The 26,253-nt window shown below is 38.9% G+C and overlaps 1 protein-coding gene across 1 annotated transcript in view; it reads right to left on the bottom strand.

Moving 5' to 3' along the window:
- Positions 1–2,326: 2,326 nt before the first annotated feature.
- The window catches only part of zcchc2 (zinc finger, CCHC domain containing 2), a 66,574-nt gene continuing 42,647 nt past the window's right edge, over positions 2,327–26,253 (bottom strand). Inside the window, exons 9-13 of the mRNA XM_041246715.1 lie at positions 23,721–23,788; positions 19,290–19,387; positions 9,310–9,438; positions 6,901–8,310; positions 2,327–3,217 (exon numbers count right to left, since the gene is read on the bottom strand). Coding sequence (XP_041102649.1) covers positions 3,156–3,217; positions 6,901–8,310; positions 9,310–9,438; positions 19,290–19,387; positions 23,721–23,788 — 1,767 coding nt within the window. The 3' untranslated portion in view covers positions 2,327–3,155. The remainder of the gene's footprint in view (positions 3,218–6,900; positions 8,311–9,309; positions 9,439–19,289; positions 19,388–23,720; positions 23,789–26,253) is intronic.

The raw sequence follows: 26,253 nt of genomic DNA, 5'->3' as shown, positions 1-26,253 counted from the left end.
GCATATACAAAAAAAACAAGAAATGTCTTAAACACATTCCTCAACAAACATACTCGGTACTTAAAAGACATTCCAAATGCTATTTATCCTTCTAGTGTGAACACTATGAAATAATTTTCATTCATTGAATGAATGAATCTCTGCAAATTTCTAACAATCTTGTAACATGCAATATACAGTTGTAGTCAAATGTTTACATACCCCAATGGAAATGTATAATTTCTAGAAATTTCTCTAAACCAAAGAATTTTAGGAAGAATCTTTTGTAGCAAAAGTTTTGCTTTTCTGGATGAGGAAGAAAGTTAAGAACTAGATATCTAAAATTATTATATAAGCTTTTTTTTTTTTTGTTGCAAAATTCCAAAAAAGCCAATTCAAAATTATTCATACCCTTTGATGCTATGATAATATTGTCTACAAAGTGCTAAAAATTTCAAAATGATAATGCAGAACCCAATTTTAGAAAAGTCTGGAAAATGCTGGACTGTAGGTGAACATTCTTAAGAGTAGAAAAGGGTTAGGCACAGGATGACTGTTGTCATTACCAATAAGTCAACATGGGAAAAAGTAAAGAGCTATCTGAAGACCTTGGGCACAACATTATTTATTGTCATAAAGCTGGAGAAGGATACAAGAAGATTTCCAAGCACTTGAGTACCTCAACTGCAACTATTGTTTCTATTATCAACAAGTACAAGACTACTGTCTACAACTACTGTCAACAACTTTGCATTGAAGAATGGTCAAAACTCACTAAAGAATCATGCCAAATGCTCATTTACAAATATCCTAATCATTTAAAAGAGGTTATTATTCCTAAAGTTGACTCAACTAGCTATTAATTTCATTTTCGTTGTCAGGCTATGAATACTTTTGAATTAGCATTTTTTGAGTTTTGCTAAAAACTTGCTTAAATAAATAATTGTAGATAACTATTTCTTGTAAAAAAAATTTCCTCATCTATAAAAGCAAAACTTTTACAACAAAAGATTTTTCCTATAATTATTTGTTTGAGATTTCTAGAAATTATAGATTTCCATTGGGGCATGTAAACTTTTGACTACAACTGTAATTCCACTTGTTCATGAAGTCTGTGACATGTTGCAGTGGTGCTAGTATAGTTTGCAGTTAAAGCACATGCGTTTTGGAACCCAAATTTTGAAAAAAACGTTATTTAAACACTAAAGATGCTGTTATTTTATATATGAAAAACATTGCACAACAAACACCTACATCTGTTTATTATTATTTTATTGCTGTTAATTCAAGGGGGAAAAATTTAAAATGTGCATAAATTCTAAATTTTTCTAGAAATATAATTGACCTTTCCAGTACATAACATTGTAGATATCAAATACAGTAAACATACAACTGAAGGTAACAGTATACCTCCTTATACAGTACAGCATTTTAAACCTTAAAATAATTTCAACAAATTCAACTGGCACGTTTATACGCACATACACACAAGCAAACACTCCTAAAGGACTGCATGGCTCTCCATCCACTTGACTTAAGAGTAAGACTTTGAAGAAATCATTCACACATATTATGGTCCAAAAAATTTCTTAAATCAAAACGTTTAAATTTTTTTATTTTGTGTTTTCAAAATAAATGTCACCTTTGTTTTTTTCCTTACATCTTTCAATACGAAAAGCTCTTAATTGAGAGCACTCATACTACACAATGAATTACACTTTTTAATTGTTTATTTTATGGTTTGTTCATGGGTTTATTTTTTTATTACAACTTATCAAGAAAATTAAATCAAAATGCATCCTCTATGCTCTCCTGCATCTCATTCCTGCTTGTCAGTATCATACATTCTTCAGGAATGCCAAAATCGCCATAACTGATGTAGGTATAAAAACAATAAAATACAAATAATTGCTGGTGTTTGTTTCCTCAGGGTGGCTGTTATTTAACAAACAGGAAATTGTTTGCAATTGCACCACCTACTGGGACAAATAAGCAGCTTTAATGCAGTAGTTATTCCTACTCTACTTAGTACTGCCTCAGTGCACTCCAGAAAACTAGAAAATACATGAAACAAAATAGTGCATATTGGCCTTTTTAAACCCAACATGACTCAGACATGATTAATACCTTCTTAATACATGCGTTTCACATTATACTTCGTGGCAAATGCTTTTGAAATGACTTTTTCTGGAACAGTTGTGATCACCTTTCTGACTTTAACATCATTCTTTGTATAAATTCATAACACACAATAAAGTTAAAAAAAAAAAAAAAAAAAAAAAAACACATTAGTAATTATAACAAAAATAGTAATAATACTACATCTATTTTACATTCAAAACACTGCTGTAATAATCCGAGCTTTAGATTTTTGTTTTTTGGGGAAAAAAAAATAATAATTATGACACTAAAACAAAGACGTGTATCTTAAGAAATGACTGTGGCCTCTTGCATGTTTTCCTATAAACACAGAACATTTTAAACAACAGTCACACAATCTGTTCTTTTTATAATTTAAGATTTCAAATAAATATAAAAATTTGATGTTTTTGTTAATTAGCTGCTCTAAAAAAATCCTTAAAAACACATTTTGTTTCATTTAAAAAAATCATTTCTAAGTCTTTCTAAAGCTTTTTTTTTCCTTTATTTTTATTTTTTTCTCTTTTTAAATGTTTGCTCCAACAAGGTAAATATAGGCACATGGATTCTCAAATCTGTTTTTCAATGTATTGCAAAAAAAAAAAAAAAAAAAAAAGAAAAACCTCAGTGAAATGCTGTGATGTCGTCAAGATTTCTGGCTAAGCAAGTCTTGTACTAGAAAGCTTAAACTTTCTGCATCTCACAGAAAAGCAAGCATGAAAACATTACGCAAAAAATGAAAGCCACTCTTTTCAATATAAATGTTACCAAAGTCTTTTAAGTGACATGGTGGTACTTAAGTAATTCAGTAAACGTAGCAAGTGTTTCTTGCAAGTCTTCAGTGCAAAACTAGAGATCGACATTATTATCTTTGTGACTGATTGTTTCCTTCATCTGTGATCTAGATGAGATTTAAGCACAAGTTTTCAGATTAACTAAACCCCTCCCCTGAAGAGGTTGAAAAATCTTAAACACTGGCTCTCAGGAAACTAAACTTTATTAGAAAGAATAAAACGCCTTTGTGGTGTCCTGCTGTTTCAGTCTGTAGAGTCTAGAGTCTCAGGATGAGAAGGAGGAGCATACTTAAGCCGAAAGCCACCTACAACAGGAAAGAGACAATTTTGTTAACAGGACATTGCATGAGGGGAAAAACTAAAACCAAAAGAATTCACAAAAACCTAATAGAAATCCAACTGCATGACCATAGTATGGAATATTAATAAATATCCATGGTAAAATATTGAAGTATCTTAAATTGAACCACCTCAGTTTACAACCCTAAAAGGCAAGTAAACTATTTAAGTCCTATCAATTAATGTAGCCCTTTATTAATTCTCTGATTGAAATTAATGTATGTTGAGGGAACAGAAAACCAGCAGCGCTGTTGCACGAGGGAGCAAGGTCTGGAAACACAATGATCGTAAGACAAAATCCTCTTTGAGGTGCTCATGAGTAAACCTGAGAATTTGTTTGGCTTTCATTCCCTTGCTGATTTACGATCCACGATTTATTTATTTTTTTTAAATCCAGGGGTAGAAAATTCCCAAAATTTTAACATGCTCAAGTGTGAAACTGAAAAACACTTTTCTGCTGCTGGCGATTCCACATTGATAGAGTATTTTTGTCCTGCTGTGTGTCAACAGTATGTCTCGTGCCAACAGTCTCAAACATCCAATGTTCCACTGCTGCATCCTCTTAGTTGACATTTTTTTTCATCAAATAAGCATGCAGACAGTGCTTAATTTGTGTCAGGGTGCAGCCCCAAAACCTCTGGGCATGCAGAGTCATATTCCCGGTACCTCTAGTTAAAAATCTCATAAAATGCTTTCTTTTTAAATTCTCAGCACAGTTGTATCAAGTCTGCAAGTTCTTGCACGCGTGCGAAAGACAGCCTGCTTTAAATTACTTTACGATTCCAGCTTTAGTGCCAGTAAGTAATATATGACACTGGCTGCAACTCTATTGTCATTTGTTTTATACACAAATAAGATTACTTTATTTGAAAAAGTCATGAACGATACAAGCAACTTCTTACACGATTAAATGAGCAGTACATAACAAAATATGAAAGCTGAACATTAACTTCAAACAAAGAATGCCAACTTTTTAATTAAAAAAAAAAATGTAGCCTTCTTCAATAGCAACATTAGCTGGCTATATTATATTAAACCAAAACAATAAAACACATAATAACAATCTGGTTCTCTCTTGCATTTTTCAATGAATATAATTTAACTAATAGAGAATAAAAACATATTAAGATAACAACTACCTAGCCTAAGTTTAATTAATTGTTTTTGTAATCTACCAGCAGCTTCTGTTGCATATGCATAGCTGATAATAGTGCAGACCAATGTGCAAACCAAAGCTCGTGTTGGGGTGCGTATTTTATTTTTTTTTTTAAATCAATGTCGTCCTTCTGGAGTGCTCTGAATGTCTTTTAATTTGTTTGTTTTTTAAACCATTTAAATGCATATACAGGCTTTTTTTTTTTAAATGTATTTATTACTTGTCCTGCGGTTGCCTTTAATTAATTTTTCTGCACGTACTACTGCTTTGTATATGATGTAGAATACGTGTAATGTGATGTAAAGTAAACCTCTAACACTAGTAGGTACAATGTTCTTTCAAATAAACATGTTATGATTTTGAATGTGCAGTTCATAAGAACGGTACTATTGTAACTGCTTGCGCCCTGGCACCTATTTCTTTAGAAATTAAGCACTGCACACATCCAGTACACTAATATGTTAACAAAGTGTTGGGCGGGACGGGGGACGGCGGTCCCAGCCAAAACAGTTTAACAATGGTGTCGTCAATGACACAAAATAACATTATTTTAAAATAAACTTTAAAGAATGCTCAAAATTTGCTGAATCTCTGATTAAACACTTTTTGTTATTTCCCCCCAGTTTCGGTAATCCATTGCAAATACAATCCGTTACCACTCCGAAGGAAGAATAGTTTAACCACTAGCAGCTCAAAACACTCGGCCGTCACATTTTCTGCTGTTGGCGCAGGTGAACAGGGACGCAATACTAGAACACATGAGACGCTGGCTGGAAGTGATGTAGGTAAAAAAAGAAAAAAGTGATGTGGGAGCAAATGTAATAAAGTAATCGCCTGCTTTTGCTATGGGGCATTGAAGAATTGTAGGTGCTCGTCTCGGGCATGTAAGCAATTCGATAAATTGCTACAGGGATTATTGCAGCAATAAATACATCAGGTGGTGCAGCAAAGGTAAAGTCATGTGTTTCTTGAAAACACTGCAATATCAGAATCATTCAATTATCTATTTGATTCTTTGATGTAAATTACATAAAGTATAACATAAGCCAATTGGTATATTTTGAATACCATAATACCCTTACACCTTCGGTCCCTTTGGTGAAATACTGTGAATGAGAATAGGCCATTAGGTCCACTTTCCCCATCTAATGTAATAGACCTGTCTTTATGCCCAGGTGTACACTGGAAACACACAATGTGGGTAATCCTCTAGTATTATTTATTAAGCCTCATACAGCGTTCTCCACCCTCTGTTACCAAGAATATCAAGCCAATCTGAAGATCAGGATAAACAGGGTGCTTGTGCACAGCTTACAAAGCTTCCAGTAGAAACTCGACAGAGCACATGAGAAAGTGCCACGGAAAGAACACAGAAAAGCAGATGGTGTAACAGCTTGATTACTGTATCTGGCGTATTGTCAACTGAAGGATGACCAAGTGTAGGTGGTGTAAGATCAAGTTTAAACAGAGGATACGCCAATAGGCTGGAAAACAAATAACTGAATTACATCAGAACAGAGATTTTTGGCTTCACAGGAGAGGCGAGGAATTGCAAGCAAATTGTGCAGAACATTTGTCTTGGATCAAGTACGCTTTTTTGTTTTTTGAAGATATATTTCAAATCTATTGCATATGCTGCAGAATCTTCAAATGAAGATGCAAGAAGTATTTTCTGAATGTATTTATCTTTGTTCGGCATGGGCTGCACAGGGAATGACTTCCAAGTTAAAGTGGTGAAGCCTCAGACAGGTCATTGATATTACAGCGCATTTTTATCCAATCAACTTGTGACTTTTTTATGGCCATTGACAAAACATTCTTAACATCTTTTCATATGTCCAGAAGGTTAATGTATTATGTTTTGGCTATACACAAATATGACAAGTTAATGGTCAAGTTTATTTATTTATTTATTTAATTCAAAACCTTCTAATTAATCTGTATTAATCGAAATTCATCATTTATTTTTAAGACTATTTAAAAATAAGCCAATAAAAAAGCTGCCTACTTCTACTTGTTTGAATTTGAAATGTACAAAATTCTAACTACTTGCACCATACAAAAACCTGTTTCACTGTCCCAACAAGCATATTCAGTTTGTGCTTTTATTTTGCTACTTTTCACTTTATGCTCAATGACCAGCACTTAACTTAATGATAATGCTTATAACACTTATAATTGTTGATATATTTTATGTTTTTCATTTTGATTTATGTGCCCCACTTACATTTGTTAGTTTTAATGTTTGGCTTTCTTCACCTTTTTTTATTTACTGTTGTATACACTCTTTGCAGCCCAAACAAAAACCTGCCCACCAAACTGACTGGCAGTAGCAAAGATCCTTCTCGAATATTAGGGCCGTAGCTTATTATGTCTTAACATTTTGTTCATAACATTATTTGTATTGGTAGCATATGGTAAACACACCACAGTTCAGCCTCCAAATGTGCTTTTGAAGTTAAAATGACCTCACCCACCCCCCATTCAGGTTACCTTGTTGGCTGGCCTCTACTGATGGCTGCTTGCAGTCCTGTGCATAGTGTCCACTGGCTCCGCAGTTGTAGCAGGAGATGCTCCCGTTCTTCTTCACTCCTGCCCCATTGGCAGCATTGGGCATCACGCTGACTGTCTGATACATGGGTGGGTAGAAGCGACCGAAAGTAGACATCTGCTGGAGGCCATAGTTGGCCTGATTGCCAAGCATGTGGTCTGTGTGTGCGTGCAGCAAGGGGCCATTAGGGTAGGGCGAGTGAGCAGGTGGGAAGAAAGGCAGCTGTGTTGCGCCGTTGCTCTGGTGTGCCTGGTTGAGGTAGCTGCTGTTGCACAGGGACGTCAGGTGAAAGAGTGGCTGGACGCTGAAGAGCTGCCGATGCAGCTGGGGGGTGAAGAAGAAGCTGGGTGGGTGGTTGCTCCCACAGCTGCCCCGGCACCCACAAGCCCCACATCCCAGCTGTTGTGCAGAGGGCGGCGCCTGCGGCTGCTGTTGTGGTGGTGGTGGTGGTGGGGGCTGATGGGATCCGGCAGAGCTCAGGCTGCTGTCAATGTAGGAAGTGCTGTCGCTCTGAGCTGTACTGTGGGTGACAGTCAGACTGGGGCTGGGCGTAGGTCCCGGGGTGTGAGTAGGAACAGCTGGAGGCACCATGGCCTGCACTTGGCCAACTGCCTGGGGACGAGCAGGAGGAGGTGTGCCCGCAGCTCCCGGGGAGGGCCTGGAGACAGGCAGGCCAAAGGAGGGCAGAGAAGATGGCAGGCCTGTGGGCAAGGACAGTGGAGGAGGCTTGTTGTGGGCTTGCATTGCCTCAGTGTAGGGCATGGCAGGGGGCAGACCTGGCCCCATTGGCTCTCCACTCGGATATCCTCTGGCTGACTTGAGGGTGGACACATAGGCTGGGTTAGGGGATATCAAATTGATGGCACCTACTAGTGGCTGATGCTGCGTGGTGGTGAAGTTCTCTGAGCTCTGGGAAATGGGTGGGGCAGACATTCTGAAGCGCTGGATCACGGGGTAGACAGCTGGGCTGCCTGGTTGCTGCGGCTGGGAAGGGTTTAAAGCAGACAGGAGGGAGGTGGTATCCAGGTGCTGCTTTTCCGAGTCTCCGGCTGCTGCAGGGCTCACCATGGCCTCCCTCATGGAAGGAAGAGCAGTGGGCACCGTCACCATCAAGCCCACAGGCTTGCTGTCTACTGTCTGTGGAGGGACCACACCTTCGGGCCAAGGAGCACCATTTTGGATCACACACTGGATGGGCGGCATAAAAGAGAACTGGGTGAACTTGGTGGTGCTCAGGGGGCTCTCTGGCCGCAGGACGTCATCCTTCAGGAACACAGCTGGGGCGACAGACCTTCCCTCAGCAGAAGCTGCACCCATTGCATTGCCAGAGTCTTCAGAGTTATTGTCAGTATCTGCAGGGAGGAAAGGGGTTCATTCAATGTCACTGACAAACTATACAATATGTATTTCAACAAAAAGTTTGCCCTCACAAAATAACATTATCCAAGTCAAAGTGGAGGTGCTGTTCCAGTTATACCAAACTACAGTACAGTAGAAAACAATGTGGCAGTGAAAGACTTTTTACAGGACAACACAGGTAATAGACAAGTCACATGTTAGGTTATTATCATAACCCTGCTTTGTGCCTGCTCCCGGGGCATATAGGGACTGCACACACAGATCTCGTCATTTTTCATTCAAGCCTGCTGCAATCATGGCCACAGCGATCTTGAAGGTTAATGGTTAGAGTTCTATTTCAGGGAACCATGGATGTGATAATAACCCAGGGTGGCCAAACTTACTGACCCTGCGAGCGCATACCAGCACTTTCATATGGCTGAGAGATGCAATTAAAACAAAATCGTGCACTTACTCTGTGCAGTAGTTATTTTTTGATGGCAGCAAAATAAACAAGAAGAAGATATAAAACATTGCTGGGCCTTACATAGTTTATGTGTATTTTTTATTGTACATTTTTACATCGTACTGTAGATCTACAGCTTAGTAAACTTTAAATGTAACACAGGTGTTTTTCCATTACAGTCGGAGCCCACATAATTGGGATACGGACATTTGGCACAGGCGATATTCCATGCCATAACAAAACTCGCCTGAGTCGTTATATCAGCTTCTTTACTGAACGCAGAAAGGTGGATCTTCTGATCTTCTGACTGCCGAGTTATGCTTTTAAAAGAGGCTGATTCTTTTCTCTTCAAGTTTGACCCAGGAGGATATTCACATGAAAATGTGTTGCTATTTGTTTCATAGATGTTCAAGCTTGCTCGTCTAGTATGTGAGTGATTTGTTGCAGATGAGACACAGACGTTTCAGGTCAGCTGAATGCAAGGACTCAAATGGAGGCTTCATAAGTACCTCAAGCACGTTAAAACATAAAGTGTGTAGCTTCCTACCCTTGTCCTTCTCGTCCTGGCTTTCAAAACCCTCCCTGCCATCGAGCCTGGGGCTGGAGGGGGAGCTGTAGCCCTCAGCGGATGTCCCTCCACAGGTGTCTGGACCCAAGCCAGCATCCAGTCTGGGATCTAGAGTAGAGAAGGGATGCAGAGATAACAACCACAGACATAAAATGCATAAAGGATTCGCCTCATCTTGTCTGACATCTATACTACTGTGCAAATGTACTACAATACCTGCAAATAAATAATACAAAAATAAAGATGGCCACCAGGCAGAAATGTTTGATCAGATCCTCTATAAAATATATATAATCAAAAGGTACCACTTAATCACATGCTATGTTGAAGAAAACGTGACTGCCATTAGACAGCCATTTGCTCTTTGGAATGCTGCAGGTGGGTTTGTAATGGTATACACTGTGGTGTCTCTGGCACTTTTTTGGAATTAATAGGTTTGTCTCAACTTTTCTACTAATGAATCAGATAAAAAGGAACATTATATTTCTACCAAATTGGTTATATATATATATATATATATATATATATATATATATATATATATATATATATATATATATATATATACACACACACACACACACACACACACACACACACACACACACACATACACAGCTCTGGAAAAAATTAAGAAACCACTGCAAAATTATCAGTTTCTCTGGTTTTACTATTTCTAGGTATGTGTTTGGGTAAAATGAGCATTTTTGTTTTATTCTATAAACTACTGACAACATTTCTCCCAAATTCCAAATAAAAATATTGTCATTTAGAGCATTTATTTGCAGAAAATGACAACTGGTCAAAATTACAAAAAAGATGCAGTGTTGTCAGACCTCGAATAATGCAAAGAAAATAAGTTCAGATTCATTTTTAAACAACACAATACTAATGTTTTAACTTAGGAAGAGTTCAGAAATCAATATTTGGTGGAATAACCCTGATTTTCAAGCACAGCTTTCATGCGTCTTGGCATTCTTCCAGGACAACCTTGTACTTGGCTTGATTCATGCCAAAGCTGCCCGATTCCAGCCTTGCTGAAGCACCCCCAGATCATCACCGATCCTCCACCACATTTCGCAGTGGATGTGAGACACTGTGGCTTATAGGTCTCTCCAGGTCTCCGTCTAACCATTAGATGACCAGGTGTTGGGCTCACCTGGGCTCAATTGGACTGATCTGGGGGTGCTTCAGCAAGGCTGGAATCGGGCAGATTTGTCTTTGTGAAGGACGCATGAATCAAGCCAAGTACAACGTTGTCCTGGAAGAAAACTTGCCTCCTTCTGCTCTGACAATGTTCCCCAACTCTGAGGATTGGTTTTTCCAGCAGGACAATGCTCCATGCCACAGAGCCAGGTCAATCAAGGTGTGGGTGGAGGACCACTAGATCAAGACCCTGTCATGGCCAGCCCAATCTCCAGACCTGAACCCCACTGTAAACCTCTGGAATGTGATCAAGAGGAAGATGGATGGTCACAAGCCAAACAAAGCCGAGCTGCTTGAATTTTTGCGCCAGGAGTGGCATAAAGTCACCCAACATCAATGTGAAAGACTGGTGGAGAGCATGCCAAGACGCATGAAAGCTGTGCTTGAAAATCAGGGTTATTCCACCAAATATTGATTTCTGAACTCTTCCTAAGTTAAAACATTAGTATTGTGTTGTTTAAAAATGAATATGAACTTATTTTCTTTGCATTGTTCGAGGTCTGACGACACTGCAACTTTTTTGTAATTTTGACCAGTTGCCATTTTCTGCGAATAAATGCTTAAATGACAATATTTTTATTTGGAATTTGGGAGAAATGTTGTCAGTAGTTTATAGAATAAAACAAAAATGTTCATTTTACCGAAACACATACCTATAAATAGTAAAACCAGAGAAACTGATAATTTTGCAGTGGTCTCAATTTTTTCCAGAGCTGTATATATTTAGTTGGACCTGGTTTGATAATTGACTTTTGTTGCAAGCTCATGCTGACTTTTACTTCTGGTCAAGTAAGGCTGTACTTAAAGCTATTCCAACGTTAAGTCGACATGACAGAGTTCCACACATTTTTGGAGCAGCTGGTTTCCATCACCTTGTGTTGTCCAGACTTGGAGCCAAGGTGACACGCAACTTTGGATCTGCCCTGTGCAAAGAATAGGCAAGCTTTAGAGAAGGTCTGTAACTCGCATGTTTTCAGGGACAGGAATTTCGGTTCTGCTGTATGCACAGGTTCAAAAGGCTTAGTGAGGGCTTCTAGCACCACATTCAAGTGCCATCAAGGAAGTCTTTCCTCTGGAGACAGAGTCCATTTGTGGCAAGCCAAAATGGCAGCCAGGTAGACTTTGAAAATTGAGGGGGTCTAGCCCTCGTCCAACAGGTTTTGCAGAAACTGCAGGTTTACTGGCAGATAGGGTTTTGCCCTTAAGATAGACTCCAGGTCTGGAAAACACCCCATTTGTAGTCATATTGAGCACACATGAAAGCTGCCCTAGCAGTCCGCCAGGCTCAAGTGGCTCAGCCGTTCAGGGGCCAAACACAGCTGTAATCAGCTCAGGTCGGGGTGCCACATGGTCCCGCAAGCCTAACTGAGGAGATCCCCGTGGTCCAGAAGCCTGCAGATCGAGACACTCTGTAGTTGGCCGAGGATCGAGAACATCCTGGGCCAGTTTGGGGCCACTAGAAGTACTCTCTGATCTGGTCTTCTCCAGAGACCGATCAATGCTAGTGGCGGGAAGGCATACAGCAGGCCCTTGGGCCACTTGTGAGCCAGGGCATGCACACCTAGTGGCACACTACTTTAAAACATAGTGAACCACAGAAGGCACTTGGACGTTTCCTGGGTTGCAAAGAGCTCCACCTGCAAGCGGCAATACTTGTCCCAATCTGCCTGACCACGTCCCAGTGAAGTTGCTACTCAAAGCTGTGTGGACCATCTTTCAAAGTCTGCTGCCCAGTTTGGGCTTCCTGGCCGGTGGACTGCCTTGAGGGAAAGTAAGTAGTAGTGCACTTTAGTGCTGCAACGATTATTCACAGTCATTGACCGACGGCAAAATGTGCAATTATTGATTAATATTTCTATCAATTCATCGACCCCGTCCCCGTCGGAGATAGCACGTGCTTAACACCTATGTTGGACCAGGTCTGACATTACAATTTTCCCTTTCCAGTCTGATGTGGGACCCTGTCCGACATCATCAAAAAGACGTAAAGCACAGGTCTCTAGTCGTTTTTTCTCCGGAAAAAGCCCAATGCACTACAGAGATAACACGGACATAACATAGAAGGTAGCTGCTTCTGCATCCAGCGCTCAAATGAATATCACAGACATCTGCAGAGCTTTTTCAGATGTTATAGTAATAAAATAATGACTTGGGTCGCATTATTGAAGAGTTTGGTGATAAAACGACGGATCAGGAGAGGGTTTATCAGAATGCATGAAGAGTTTGGTGATAAAACGAGAGATCAGGAGAGGGTTTATCAAAATGCATGTCTATAAAGACGTATGTGAAAAATACAGCGAACAAGGGGTGGGGCTTGGCTGGAGATACAGTACTGAGTGTCCTTTTGCGATTCAATGCCTTTTAAACCTGTTTTACTCTGAAAAAATATATGTATTTTAAACTGTGCGTAAAATAAACAGCACGTGTGAAAATAAATTGGACCTGACGCGCCTGACAAGCGATGAGTAAATCGACTTCAAAAAGTTTAGTTCACACAGCCGTGATGCAGGTGATTCTTTAACAAACAGTGACCATGCAGAAGCAAGCAGTGATGTGAGCCCCCTCCACCCAATACACATGCCGACAGATTTTTTTTAAGCAAGAGAGCAAATGTGGAAAAGTTGATTACTGAAGTGTCTAGATATTAGATAAAAAGAAAAAAAATATTAAAATAGTGTATGCAGAGACAGTAGAATTAGAATTAATTTATTTATTATCAACTAGGACTAGACTCCTTTTTTTGGTTTTATTTCACGTGTCCACGTTCTCTACTATTTTTTTACACTAGGATCAAAATCTCTTCCTCCTCAAGTTATTTCCCCCCCCCCACACTCCCTCTCCCTTCAACCACGCATCAGAAAATAACTTGCCGTGTGTGCCGCCTTTCTTCAGCTTGTAAACAAAGTCAGTCTGCCCCCCGCCCCCCCTTAAACAAACTTTATTAACACGCATCTAAACAACCAGCACTGTTGGTATGTCTGTATTAGAGTTCCGCTGTATATAGATAAATACGGTATATCACAAAGTATCGCATTTTTTCGATACCATGTTTTTTTGTTTTTTGTTTTTTTTTAGCTTTTAAAACAAAACTCTGTAATTGTGTGCTTTAAAAACAATACGAACAAAGCTTACTCATTTCCACTTACTGGAAAGGACCAATTACCCTGTGTGTTCTGGGAAAACTAAATTATTGCAGCAGTCATGGTGAATGCTGGAGAAAGAAGCTTGATGTGGAACTATTCTGGATTTCAGCCAGGTGACAACAGCAATCTGTTTGAAGGCAGACAGCCAAAATGTTGAGTGTTTTAAAAGAAGTGAATAACAAAGGAGGAAATGCCACCAGTTTATTGAAACATCTTTCATATCACCACACTGATCTCTTTGCCGAGTTTACTTTTACTCGTTTTTTCTGTTCTTTTAGTTTAAGTGAATCCCTGTGCATATTACTTATAAAAAAGGTCACAGCAAAGTTAACAAAAATAGGAATTTGCTAGAAGCTGATCAAAAGGGAGTTCATTGATGCTTGTTTATTTCGTCATTCAGTGCATGTCAAAAATGTCAACAATGTTTTTATATTCTTTGGGTTTTGTGTTAATCAGTATTTTATGTGCCTGTAATGTGATAGCTGTGAAAATCCAGTGTTTTGAATTGCAAGCATGAGCGGTGGAAAGACCAGAATGAATACAGACTTCATTGCCAGCAAATCAGTTTCCCTAGCAGGATCAATGTAACACTTCACCTGCAGAGGAAAGCACAGGACCTACAAAGCTTCCAAGTCACACTGCAAAAGTCTGCCAAAGCAGATGGCTACAGGTTCAGCATGAAAGCAATACAAAGTACTTACAGTTTATTATAGTAGCCAGAGTGGGGTTGTCTTTTGTCTAATTTACTTTCTTTACAAGATTTTTAACAAGTAAACAAGCATGATGGGCAAAATGGCCTCTTGCTAGTAAATTGTCTTATGTTCTTATTTAAGGTGCACTGGGGCGTTGTTTTCACCGAGACATTTGGCTTGAATATGGTTAAATTCTGGTACATAAGAGGAAGGCGTCTAACATATGCATTACTAAATTGCGTATATTAGCAGCTTTTTAGAAACGCAGTTTTTTTTGCCAGGAATTATTTGGAAGTGGTGATTTTCAAAATACACAGCACTATAAAATTGTAAAATGAACGCATGGTGTTCAAAATTAAGGACTACGTCGTTTGTGTGTATTCCCTAATGTAACACATTACTGTGTTCATTTAAAAATAAACATTTTACAGTGAACATGAATCAATCAGGCTAGTCTAGTTTAGCATTATACCGTTTTACTTTCTAAAAGATTTGAACACTATAGATTCATGGAGGTGCTATGTTGAATATGACTTGAAGAACATAAGAAATGTTACAAACAGGAGGTCCATTTGGTCCATCTTGCTCATTTGGTTGTTTATCGACCCAAGCAAGATCCTCATCAAGCCATTTCTTGAAGTACCATGTGAATCAGCTCTCACAACAGTGCTTCATTTTTTCATTGCTTGCATTTTTTGAGCACTTCTAGAAGATACCCGTGTATGCAAAACATCTGGCCTGGTTATAAAAAGTCTGCTTCAAGGAAAGTATTTCTTTGTTATTTTGTTATATATAAGAATGAAGAGATTCCCTGTAATTGGAGTATTTGAAGCTGGCTGAAATGCCACAGTTCTCTTTTTATATGCAATAAATAAAGAAAATGGTGTCTTTCACACTAAGTGTTTCGCTTTCTTACCAGAATTTTATAGTCGGCGGCAATGACCTTGAATACACTGTAACTGGAAATATTTAAACAGCAAAGCACCCCCACCATGCTGTAGCTTTATTAACTGTGTATTAGCCTCTTACGCAAATTGCACTTGCAACAAAAAAAAAAAAAACGGAACTTGGCAGCCATTTAACATGTAATGGACATAAAATCCAAAGTATCGAACATCATGATACTGTGCGTGGTATTGTATCAATACTCCCTAAGTGAGGTATCACAGAGCACTAGTCTGTATGAGACTAAATTAGTTAAAATGTATTCAAATTAGGCAAATTACAAACAATAACTGAGTTATGCGTAAATATGTAAACATACACACACGCATAACTATGATTTAATTATGATAATAGACAGACAGACAAACAGATAGTAATTAAATCATATGCTATGTTTTATTTGTTTTACTGTATAGGTTATGTATTTAAATCACACGCTGATCAATGTAATGTAAAGCATCGAGAGACGATAAATAACAAAAGCAAGAAAATTATCAACATTACCACTAAATGCCAATAAAAAGAAGAGGCTAAAATACTGAAATGGTGGACGTGAGGTCTTAGTCCTCAAGCGTTTGTTTTCAGTAGCAGGCTCTCAGCCTCAAGGAAGAGGGCAAGCCTAACCCCAGAACATGTTGATATGATGGTGTTCTTGCACTCAAATACTGTGCACTAGCATAAATGCAACTGTGTATTGCCACGTAACTGACTTGAAAAGACGAAATATAACTAATGTCTTTAGTTTCCTCAACAAATAATTACTTAAAAGAGCTATTAAGATTTTAAAACAGAACAGGTTATTTGTTTAAAGTACATCTTGCTGTGAAATGTAATACTGTACAAAAGTTAGACAATTTGTTATTTGTAATGAAATGGACTAATGAAAATGACTTTTTTTCATGTCATGCCATTGTTGTTAGAAATTGTTTTATCAAAATGCAATAATTAACATACATATTTGTTTTTTGTCTTATGTCTTAAGTTCTCAACTTAAAAATAAACGTTTCTTCTTGTAAAATTATAAAGTTAATTTGTGGTAAATGGTCTCAATGCATTGTTTAGCTGCCATCATTTGACCTTGGCATTTTTTTTCAGAAGGATACTACATGGAGAATTCTTTATTTTTTGTTACTGAAATAGAAAAACAAGTGCAATCATCTCAAGACATAGATTGTACTCGGTAAAAATGGTTCAACTTCCTAGCTATAATAGCAACAATAGACAGATTAATTACATTAATAATCGCTTCATGCAGCACTAGTACATTCAAATCAGAAGCTGGCAGGGACCACCACGGTTGTGTTGTCTGACGTGACTACTACATTCCTCCCTTAAAGATGTTCCTTGAAGCACTGCAGGCCGGGAAGAACTGCACACAGTTCAAGCTTGGGCCTGAGACAGCCAGAGTTATCTCCTAGTTGCAATCAGGGCAGCCAGCTGCTTGTTAGGGCAGGCTGGGTCTTTGCTCAAAAGGGAATAATGATTTGCTTGTTCAAGTGATGCGATGGAGGAGTCTACAGGTGGAAATTGGCTAAACCCGTACTTCTCAATTCCATGCACGCTGAGACGCTTGTCCAAAATGACACCAAGGTCATGGCTGTCCTCTAGTAGGAGAACTATTTTGCAGCACCTGCAAGGGTGCAAACCCGGCATGGTTGACCGAGGCGTTAAACAGAGTGAAGGCAGTGAATCACCATTAGAAAAAAACGGTATGTGCACTGCTGGGAGGGTGCTGTTCCTCTTAAGAGCAGATGTTCACCTTTAGAAGTTGTTGGTTACCGTTTTACACATTTGTGAATGGTGTTGTCACTGCTGTGAATGGTGATTTCACTGTTGAAAACGGAAAGCGCTGTTAAAAGTACAGATACTGTTACCTGTACAGCATCAGGTAAAGGCAGGATGTGCCCTATAGCCTGGAGGTTACTGGTTCAAGTCCAGGCTACTCCACTGCCGACCGGGGAAGGGAATTCCCAGAGGGCGGTGCACAACAGGCCAAGCACCGCCCTGGTGGGGAGGGCTTAGGTCGGCCAGGGTGACCTCGGCTCACTGTGCACCAGCGACCCCTGTACACTGGCCTGGTGCCTGTTGGCCTGCCTGTAAGGTGCGTGGTCCTTCGACGCTGTAGCTCTTTCAGAGGACGCATGTGTCCATCTTCGGCTCTCCTGAGTAAGCGCAAATTGAGGAGAAAATGATTAAAAATAGTTGGCAATTCCAAATTTATTTTAAAAAAAGAAAAAAAGTTGAACTGTACAGTGCAAGAAAGCTTCTGAGTGATACTGAAAGTATAGTACCAGGGTACCTTCCACCTTCCACTTCCTAATAATCGTCTTGGCCTTGCTCCAAGCGATATTCAAGGCCATTGATATTTTTTTATTCCCATCCCCTGATCTGTGCCTTTCATCAACTTTGTCCCAGAGGTCTTTTGAAAGCACCTTAGTGCTCATGGTTGAGTCTTTGCTTTGAAATGATCTACCCAGCAGAGGGAACCTACAGGAACTGCTGAATTTATCCTGAAATCATGTGAATGACTACAATTTAACACAGGTGGAGGCCACTTAACTTGGTGTGCGATTTTGAAGGTGATTGGTTACACCTGAGCTAATTTAGGATTGCTATTACAAGGGGGGTGGACACTTATCCAACAAAGCTATTTCAGTTTTTATTTTTAATATATTTTCTACAAATTTCTAGAATATTTTCTTCACTTGGAAGTTGTGGGGTAGGATGTGTAGATAAATGAAAAAAAAAAAATTTTAATACCAGGCTATAAGACAAAAAAAGGTGAAAATTTTGAAAGGGGGTGTAGACTTTCTATACGCACTGTATGTGTGTGTGTGTGTGTGTATATATATATATAAAAATTATTCGCAGTTAACTTCTGCAATTATCACGTTCATTTCTTTGGAGATTCATTTTTTTAACGTGTGTTAATCGCGTGTTTGTCTGTTATTTCTTGATGTTAACTTTTTATAAACATTTTTATATTAATACACCGGGCTTTTATGAGAATCTGGTTTGTTTATGCGCTGCGCCAATTGCTTCCTGACATCCCCTGCTAAGACGGCCGGGGAAGTGTGTGCAGAAAGAAAAAAAAAAAAAAAAAAAAAAATCCTGTTTTGCTATAAGTGTCTCTTTCTGTCATGTGAGGCAGTAATATGCAAATAGATAAAAACATTTTTTGGTATTTTAATGCTGACAGTCTATACATTATCGGAACCTGAAAACTTTGCAATTAATTTCAGTTTTACACCTATGAGAAAATTTTTTTTACTGCTCAGCACAATTAATGAAGAATCAGAGCTTGAGCTGCATACCCAGAAGGAGAAGAAGCAGTGAGAGGTCGACAGCTTCCCCCAGTGCACTGGAGCGCAGGGGAGGGGAAAGCACACTGACCTCGTAGTTCACACCAGACAAATACTTACACAGGTGATAAACAAAGTTTCAGAAAAAACATGACAAATTAAACTTTTTTTTCCTTACAAACTATTTATAAACTTGTTTTCCTAATATATATATATATATATATATATATATATATATATATATATATATATATATATATATATATATAAAATAGTACTGAAAGAGAGGTCAGAGTGAGCTCCTGCTCTAATGAAGGCTGAGGTAAAATTGATGGGTGCGCATAGGCAATGTGACGATGGTGGCCAAGGAGGCTCATTCGAGTAGCATTGGTATTCAGCTCAGGGTAAGGGCCCACACAATGCTAAATCCTGTGAGTGATGACTGTGTTTTCCCCGTACCTGAAGAACATTTTTTTATTATTTTATTTTTTGAAGACATAGCAATAGGTTAAGTCGTTAAGATTTTACTTAACAGTATAAGTTTTGTAAGAATAGCCCTTCACGTTAGTGAATGACAAATTATCAGTCCAAAACAAGTTTGAATTCCATTAGGTGTATTAGAATGATAATTACTACAAACAGCGAAGACAATTCCATGCTTGTGATCTTACCTTTCCCAGACTCTGATCGCACAAGCTGCACCGGAGCAGGTCTCAGGATGCCATTGGCGATGTAGCTTATTCTACCATCTCCTTTCCTTCCCTTCTCCCTGCGAAAATAAAACAGACTGGATACGTCTTCTTTCTTTTTGCGCCTTGTATCAGAGATTTGACTAGTGTGTGTTTTAAAGGCTCAAAAGCATTTAAACTGACCCCACCCCCACCCCCCCATGTAGCTGGCTGTGGTTACAAAAAACAAAAGTACAGTGGAACGTTGCATATCTGCATCACTATATAATTAAATAAATATTAAAAGCCGGCTACAAGAGAAATAGCATTGGCAGCAAATGCTGCTTCAGCAATGGAAAAGGAAAGAAAGCGTTATAGCAATCAGCCTTTTGGTGCATTCCCCCTTAGAGAGACGGGCTGTGTGCGTGTGCGTCAGTCAGCTGCGTGTAGCAGTCACGTTTCAATACACCAGTCCAGAAAGCTTATTTTTTTGCGCCATATGATGGCGCGCACGCTTTCAGATATTGGCAGCGTGTCGTTGTAGCTTTTAAATGCATTTGAATTAAATAAAGCAAGCTTCATAAACTCAATGCTTACCAGCCACTTGTTTAAAATATCCGAAGCATTATTCAAACCGAGCTGCTTATTGGCTGTTGGCAATATCAAGAAAGAGCGCAAAGTACCGTGACAGAGATATTAAGAAAGCAGAACCAGGGAGGCAAGGACTTCTAGAGTTATGAAAGAAGCCATCAGTTGCTGGTTACTGTACATATACCGTTTGTTTTATATTAATTTGTTTTAAAGTTTTGCGTGGAGATGGCTTATAGCAAACCGCATACCAACACCGTGTATTTGTAGCCTAATTAATCTTGTTTACATTTGCTTACTTTTAAAGCAAAACATTTCCCCCTTGTTTAAACAGTTTGCACGTTGTTTTTGTTCATTAACCTATTTATGGATGTGTAAATGCTTTTTCTATAGATGTTCGCAAATCCAACTTTTTCACATATCTGCCTATACCCCAGTCCACAGGGGGTCAGATATGCAACGTTGTACTGTATAGTAAATCTTTCAAAGCCTTCGGCACCGTGGCGAACTTGGTGAAAATTAATTGAGCCACACAGGACAGCATTTTGCTTGTGGCGATGTGGCGAGCGGCAGTGGGAACGTATATAATATTGCACTTCAATATTATTTTAAGTACTTCTTATTACGCATAATAAAACGTTGCATGTTTCAAAAGGTACTTTGGAATATAATAAAAAATGAAACAGAGTATATGCAGCACATAAGGAAAGCAACTGAATATAACAAACTCAAGGAGATTAAGTGACTTGCTCAGGGTCACACAATGAGTCAGTGGCTAAGTCGGGACTTGAACCAGGGACCTCCTGATAACAAGCCCTTTTATTTAACCACTGAACCACACAGCCTACTTGATGGCTGTGATGGAGTCATCAGCAAAATCTGGCAAGTCCATAACGGTTTCAAAGGTTTATAGAAGTTGTGGACATTCCAAAACGCTCAAGCACACTCGTTCACTTAGTTGACTTAAAAAAAAAAGCTTGCAAATTCAGATAATACAGAAAAGAACATTCTAGCTTCTTTGATGAACTTTGCTGCTTGGCTAATCACAAAGTTAAAGCGATCGGCATAACATAGACATGGACTTTTGCCTGTAAGCCATTCAGTTGGGATGCCGTCACTGCAGCAACATCATACGTTTGTGCTACCAGTTTGTTTACATAATCCAGCTCATACATTGCACGATCAGTACAAATAGACACGGACCTAGCAACGCGGCCCTCACTGACGTCAAAAAACCCACAGAATCTCTCTTGTACAGTTCCAGTCTCATCCATAAGTCTCAGGATAACTGACAAGTGCAATCTGCAGGAGACATCAGTAGTTTCATCCACAGCAGCTATTTCTCTTTTAATTTCCCCCAGTACTGCATTGGCAATAGATGACAACAAATAATTTTGAATTGTTTTAGACAGTCTAGTAAACACAGCAGATTCACTTATGTGTGTATCCAGTAATGTGTCATTTTGCTAATTCGATAATTCCCTTTATTCAATGATTAAGCACCTTCTTGGTGCCCCCGAAATGGAAACTCCTGTCTTGCTAAATAGCTAATGGCATCTATTAGTCACTTTACCAAATTTCTCTTCCTCTTAAGAAGAGCATTGTGTTTAGCAATTTGCATACGCAATCCATCACCTAAAACGCAATGTCTATTCTGACTTCCCCAACAGGGTTCGACATTAACCATGGCCAGACGGCCCGGGGCCGGTAGAGATAGCAGTTTGGCTGGTAGTTATGAAGCATCACAGGCCCAACTGGGCCAGTAACATTTTCTAACTGTATAATGTATATAGTATAGTCCACATAGCTTCTGTTTTATGAACGCAGTAAAATGGGTCAGTGTGCCAAAAAGCTGAAAAAAACAAAATAATTGAAAATTGAACTCGTCAGAACTTTCCCGCCGCACGTCGTATTCAGTGTTGCCAGACTGGGCTGGTTCCCACCCAATTGGGGTGGTTTCTTTTTATCATTTGTGCGGGTAAAAATTGCGGGTGATTATATTTTGGGCTAGTTTTAGGTCTTTGGGTGGGCAATTCAGATTTTCTGTCAGAGGTCCATAAGGGGGTGTGGTGAGCCCAGGACACCCTGGCCGACATAACGTGTGAACACTTCTAGTACTAGTTGCCATATTTAATGTCACCACTGTCGTTTTAATCCAGTCACCGGTGGACGTACTTCCGGCTCACCAATACATTTGCAGCAGTGAATAAAACAAAGCGCCCAGTTTTAAACTTGTTATTGGGCCAGTTAAAATTGTATCCGGGCCAGTAAACACACTACCTTAGTGGTCCAAGGGGCCAGTAGTAAAAAATCTATATGTAGAGCCCTGCCCAAGAAGCTGAAGTTGTACCTCTGCGGATACTTGAGTATTCGCATTTCATTTTTTCGTACCATGAACAATTAAAAAGGCTATTTAGTTTTGGGCCTCCCTGTTGAATAAGGTCCAATTTAGGCTTTGAACGACCTTCGTTTTTCATAATTTTTTTCCTCAACTGAAAAAAAGGAAAATGGCGTACAAATTTTAAAAATCTACAACGTTTGACGGCAGCCATCGTTCACTGAAAAAAAAAACAGAATAGGGTGCTGCATATGGATTTCAAAAAGGAGTAGCCAAACTTGACCCATACCCAGCCTGGCAACAGACATGTCAAGATTAAGTCAATTATGAGTGGTGGAGGCTAGCTGCAAACTTGTATCATGTAGCCAATACAAATATAGCAACACTTGACAGAGGGTGATTGAAAGTGGAATAAAGACAAAATCCCACCCATTTTGAGGCTACAGAAAAAACTCAAAATGGGTGGCTTTCTGTCATTTAGCCAATAACAATACAGTGGACCTAGGAAAGCATGACGTGAGCTTTGAAAATGTACGGAATGGGCGCTAGAGGCTAAACGAAACCAGCCTGCGATACACGGCTATCACAGATCAGTATAGTTGTTGCACTGCGACTGGCCATTTTGAAAAGAGCTTTGAGACAGACTTTAAAGCTAGGAGTGTAAAAAGTTGTCAGGATGTTAACAATGAAAAGAAAAATTGCAGGTACATTATTTAAACAGTTGTAGCAACAAGTGGGGATGTATAACGCTATACTTTTCAGAACCCTGCTACTTACTCTTTAAAGCTATGTGGCAGTGAAAGGGGTAATTTTTAATGGACAACACTGGTAATACAGCAAAATCAAAGAATCCAGTTGTGTACCAAAAATGAATACAGTACTGTCACCAACAGGTTACGCATGCTGGGGTTATTAGGGGTGTGCTTATACTTGTTCTCTGAATTATTATTTAGTATGTAAAAAGGTATTAAATAAATCAACACACACCTATTTATTAAGGTGTTGATTTCAAAGAAAGACAGTTTACGGCCTTCGTACATCAGTAAAAGTGTCAGGAAAATGTGTTTTTTAAAACACTCAATGTGGAAATTAAATGCCATTGGTTGGCACTCAATTGTAAAGTTGAGCGAAGCACAGCTTTTCATTTTGAAATCAACACATTTATAAATAGGTATGTTTTGATTTATTTAGTCCCGGTCGATAAATGCTTCTTAAAGAAAATTACGAGTATCAGCAGAGCCACAGAGGTTATACAACCTTGAAAATATGAAGTTAATAGCTCAAATAATAGCTACAGTATGAGGGCGTTTCATCCTCAAACTTGAACTTGACCATAGGGAACCACAAAATACATATGTATACTGCATGTGACGATGCTTAATAAACTGCAGACAAAGTGCATGGTTGCACTTCTAGCACCGAGGTCAGCTTGAAGCTCAATTGCTGTAGATTCCACCGGGCAGAAATTACATGCCCTATGGAGCTAAATATCTCCAAAAGTGACCTACCTGTCAGTTAAAGATTTCACTTTCTTCTTGCTGCCATGAGGTAAACTCCATTTATCTTCACTTAGATGCTGTGTACAGAGCAGAAAGCATGAGAAATTAGTAGCCTTCCCTTGTCCAAATGAACCCCTGAACACTACAGGGGAACTAGGGACCCCAGTGGGCAGTATCTTCTTATGCAAACACAGACACACATACATAACAATGGTATTTATCAACACATGCAGGGGAGGGATTAAAAGAAACACCAGCTACATACAGCGTATACTTTTGTGTAAATGGGCTGCCCCTCAGATAATGATTAATATATGCAAATACAGTGTGTTGTATAGAATACAAGCTGATAACAGATGCTCAGTTGGCACAGGTGTTTCTATATCCAAGACTGGAAAAAAACACACACATGCTTCTGAAGTCTCAAACGTGATGACTATGTGCCACTTTGGGGAACACAGTTCGCTGCAGATTTCCAACCCCAGGGAATTAAGAGGGATCTATCACCAATAAATGTTTTTGTATACCCCCCAAACAATTACAAAACCTTAATAAATGGTCCGTTTTAAAACAGATTACTGTATGTAATTGGTTAAATCCGCTTTATACTAAAGAAAGGCTCTGTGTTCCAGTGGTTAAAGAAAAGGGCTTCTATCCAAGAGGTCCCCCGTTCAAATGCTGGCTCAACCACTGATTCCCTGTGTGACCCTGAGCAAGTCACTTAACCTCTCAGTGCTCCGTCTTTTGGGCGAGACTTTGCATTTGCTAATGCATAGTTCACACACCCTCATCTCTGTAAGTGGCCTTGGATAAAGGCGTCTGCTAAATAAACTACTACTACTACTACTACTAATAATAATAATAAATGCCTGACCTGTAGAAGCCAATCAAGTGCAATGAAGTGAATTTTCCTCCCCAACATTGTGAAGGCAAATGCAGCACTCTCTGCATAAGCATAAACCCAGCATAAACTTAACAAACAGAATTCTAACCACCAAGTTCCTGATTGTTCTCATCCAATAATTCACACAGATCACACAATCACAGCAGCTGTTTCTAATTTAGTGCCACAAATCATCTCCTGACTATTTAGAATAGTAAAGAGGCACGAAAAAGGAGTTCTACAGTTAGTTCACACTAGATTCCTGTTACTGCTCATGAAGCCACTGAGAAATGACTAATGAGTGGGGTGAACTGTTATCAGGTGAGTGTGACATAACCCTGTCATCATATCTCACACATGACACCCATAGGCATCAGCCCTAACATCTAGGGAAGTACTTCAGACCCACTTCTACTGAGCACAGGAACATCCCTCGGCACTGGGAGATACTGTTTTAACAGGGCAAACTTTGTAACACCATTTTCATATCTCCTTTATAATCTACATAAATCTATAAGCTATCTTGTATCAGAACTATACCAGTATTCTTGATGGACCACCTTTAAGATTTAGATAATAAGCTGGTGTATCGCTGGTGACTGGGATATAGTGGAGCACTATGTGAGTAAAATGTACTTTGAGTAAAATGCAACACTACCTTAAAGGCATTAGTACTTTCAACTACTGTACTTACTTCAATGCTAACTTACAGGGTATGCATTAACTACAGCCTTATATTTTAACTGTACTGTTCCTTTGAACTACTGTACAAAAACTTCAATAAAAACAATTATTCATTTGATTTATTGATCACAAACAATATGGCTGTGAAACACAGAAACATAACTATTTATGTATTGTTTTTAAATTCCAGTGCTGCAGATGGGATATACTTAACAAAAGGCCTGCATATTTAAAACAAAATACAGATACTACACTAATGCAAATAAAAGAAACAATAATATTGTTTTCCTAATTGATTGCATTGCTATAGCAATATAAAAACATTCCAGCTCTCTCCAAACACAGAATAGTCTGTTTATAGACATGCCTTCTAAAAATTCAGCTGACAGATAGATATATTGGTAAGACTGGGCCAAAGAATCCAGCTGCTTATTCACCAGTCACAAACGCAGACTGCAGGCAAGTGGATTGAACCATACATTTTGTTTTATTTTGCTTTGTTTTTTAAAACAAAAATTTATTGGTCACATGTTTTTGGCAATTCCCAGGCAGGCTACAATGAGCTGTCTTAGCATTTCAACAATCCATTCTCTAGCTACCACATGCAGTATATTCACAATTGGCAACTGAGACACCAAGAACCAACTAACTACAAGAGGGTGGATAACATGCAAACTCAAGATGTACAGCAAAATTGTCACGAGGATTTAAATATTACCTTTAAATATCATGCGTAATTCATATTTTTTCAATGTGTAAAACCCCCAGTACACAGTTTATCTGAAGTGCTGAGTGCAGGTGTCGTTAGTATGTACATATTTCACACTTCAGAGTTTTATATCTAGAACCACTTATGTTGTAACCAAGTTCTATCACAATTGGAGAAACCTGTCTGTCTATGCATTCTTTTATCTGTATGCAGAGAGAGACTCAACCACAGCAGTGCAAAGGGACCATCTGCCAGTCAGTCCCAAG

This window comes from Polyodon spathula, chromosome 4, assembly GCF_017654505.1.
Source record: "Polyodon spathula isolate WHYD16114869_AA chromosome 4, ASM1765450v1, whole genome shotgun sequence".
Lineage (NCBI taxonomy): Eukaryota > Metazoa > Chordata > Actinopteri > Acipenseriformes > Polyodontidae > Polyodon > Polyodon spathula.
The sequence above is the reverse complement of the archived record's forward strand: the minus strand, read 5'-3'. Positions and strand labels throughout refer to the sequence as shown.